Below are 2,120 nucleotides of genomic sequence, written 5' to 3'. Positions count from 1 at the left end.
CGTTAACTCAACAATACCCTGTGACTGCAGCTCAATTACTCACTATCTACACACACATTACCTTGTCACGTTGTCCCCCTCTTTTATATACCCGACTACCCTATATCTAGTAAGAACTAGAACATTCGCCAAAGTACAGGATAATTCTAGAAAGTAGAGAGCGTGAGAATCACATGATCTCGATGACGCAACAATATCAAATCTAAAGTTCGATAACTGCACTCATACTTTGGTATATTCTTAAAAGAAGTGAAGATTTTTTATGTTTTATGTGTGCTGTTTTGAATTAAGGCACACGTATATAGTAGTTAACATGAAAGTTTTCTCAAAAAGGGAAATACTATTCACTTTGTAGCTCACAGTTCTGATAACTATGCAGTGGTGTTTTGCCCATAGGCCCTGGGTGGGCATGTCTCCCTGTCCCCTAACTGCTTTCCACACATTGTTTCAATAATACCAAATCCATTTATAAACATTGGATTATATATGTTCAATATATTTATCTGTATTGGAAACCGATAAGTTAATAAAAATAACAGCACAAACTTAATGATATGAAAAGTAAAAGTTTTCCTATTACCATTTGTATGATTATTATTATTAATTCACCACTAATAACAAAAATACTTTGTTTTCTGATTAAGATCTCTACCCCACTCCCCCCAAAAAAATTAGTTGCATGACACCCCTGAGACCAGATATAATTTAATTTCAACATACAAGTTATATTCATATCTCATCAGATATTCAACAGTGAGTATAAGATTAAGTATAAACTGACCTTTTCAAAACAACTTCTCACACTAGGTTCAATATTACTTCCTCCAAAAGCTGCTACTTCACCCAACAGCCTAGGAATCTAAAACAAATTGTACACATTCATAAATTATTTTCACACTAGCTTATGAGGCAATACATACAAGATTTAAAAAGACATATTTTATAAAAGTAAGAATAAATCTCCAATTTCTTTTCTGTATCTTACTAATTGTGTTACTTTCTTTCTCTTAAAAATCACTTATTTACAATACCACTTCTAAAATAAAAAATTATACTACTTTCGAACGTTATAATTCTGAGAGGTAATTTATAAATAATTTTGAGTCTTGAAAACAAAATGCTTTTTAAAATTTCCTGAAAATACTGTGATGATACATTTTAGTAAGGAGAGGCTTCAACTGATATAAATTATGTAAATTTTGTTTAGAAACTGTATAAGACAATAAAAAACAAAAACCTTATATCATAGAACATAATGTAGCTACTTCAAAACACAATTACATGAAATACTAACCCAATGTATTCAACGTCAACTTTAGTATTATGAAGAAAATCCAAAACTGCATGAAACAACATCATCATATAATTTCAATAACACAACATACACAAATCCAGTGATGTTCCTGCACATTTATAACTGATATAATCCAGGAGTGAAATTCGATTGATACTAACTGGAATTTAGTACCACTTGTTTTTTAAGTTCCCTGTAGAGTACAACTTCTTTTCACGAAAAATAGGTACTAAGTTCTATTATTTCTACATTTCTTAACAGTTAAATTTAGATAGTTATGAAATGATGTCATTAACTTGCAGCTATAAAACTTGATACTCCATAAGTGTAATACTAGGTCCTGGCCAAAACTGAGTACTTATTTAAGGAAAATTTTACCACTAGTAATATCAGTCCTTCAGAAACGACCTAACATTTATATTAGATATACCTGTACACAGTCATGTAGCAGAAGACCAAGTTTCCGTTCATCAGCACAACCATTTACATCAGCTATCAATCGGAACAAATCTATTTGAAAAAATAATAGTGGTTTTCAGTAAAAATTTAAAAAGAGAAATTCAAATACTGAAATTTTTACCCTCTAGCACACAGCTGATCTGAGGTATTATGTGAAGAATAAAAGAAACAATATTTAGTCTTGTTTTTAATATTAAGGCATTATTTCTAGTTTCTTGTCTTCCTTCTGACTTATAGATAAAAGTTAAGCTGGTTGGTTTTGAACACACACAAAATATGTGTTGGGCAGGCATAACATCTACAGACGACTTCCTCCACTTACTACATGCCACAAATCCACAGGGACTACTCGCCTCCTTGGACGTCG

The 2,120-nt window shown here is 31.5% G+C and overlaps 1 protein-coding gene across 1 annotated transcript in view; it reads right to left on the bottom strand.

Moving 5' to 3' along the window:
* LOC106459585 (dystrophin-like) overlaps positions 1–2,120 on the bottom strand; it is a 165,762-nt gene that overhangs the window by 26,744 nt on the left and 136,898 nt on the right. The window contains exons 15-16 of the mRNA XM_022386100.1: positions 1,725–1,804; positions 782–859 (exon numbers count right to left, since the gene is read on the bottom strand). Coding sequence (XP_022241808.1) covers positions 782–859; positions 1,725–1,804 — 158 coding nt within the window. The remainder of the gene's footprint in view (positions 1–781; positions 860–1,724; positions 1,805–2,120) is intronic.

Source organism: Limulus polyphemus, unplaced genomic scaffold, assembly GCF_000517525.1.
Source record: "Limulus polyphemus unplaced genomic scaffold, Limulus_polyphemus-2.1.2 Scaffold632, whole genome shotgun sequence".
NCBI lineage: Eukaryota > Metazoa > Arthropoda > Merostomata > Xiphosura > Limulidae > Limulus > Limulus polyphemus.
This window is presented reverse-complemented; position numbering and strand designations above follow the sequence as displayed.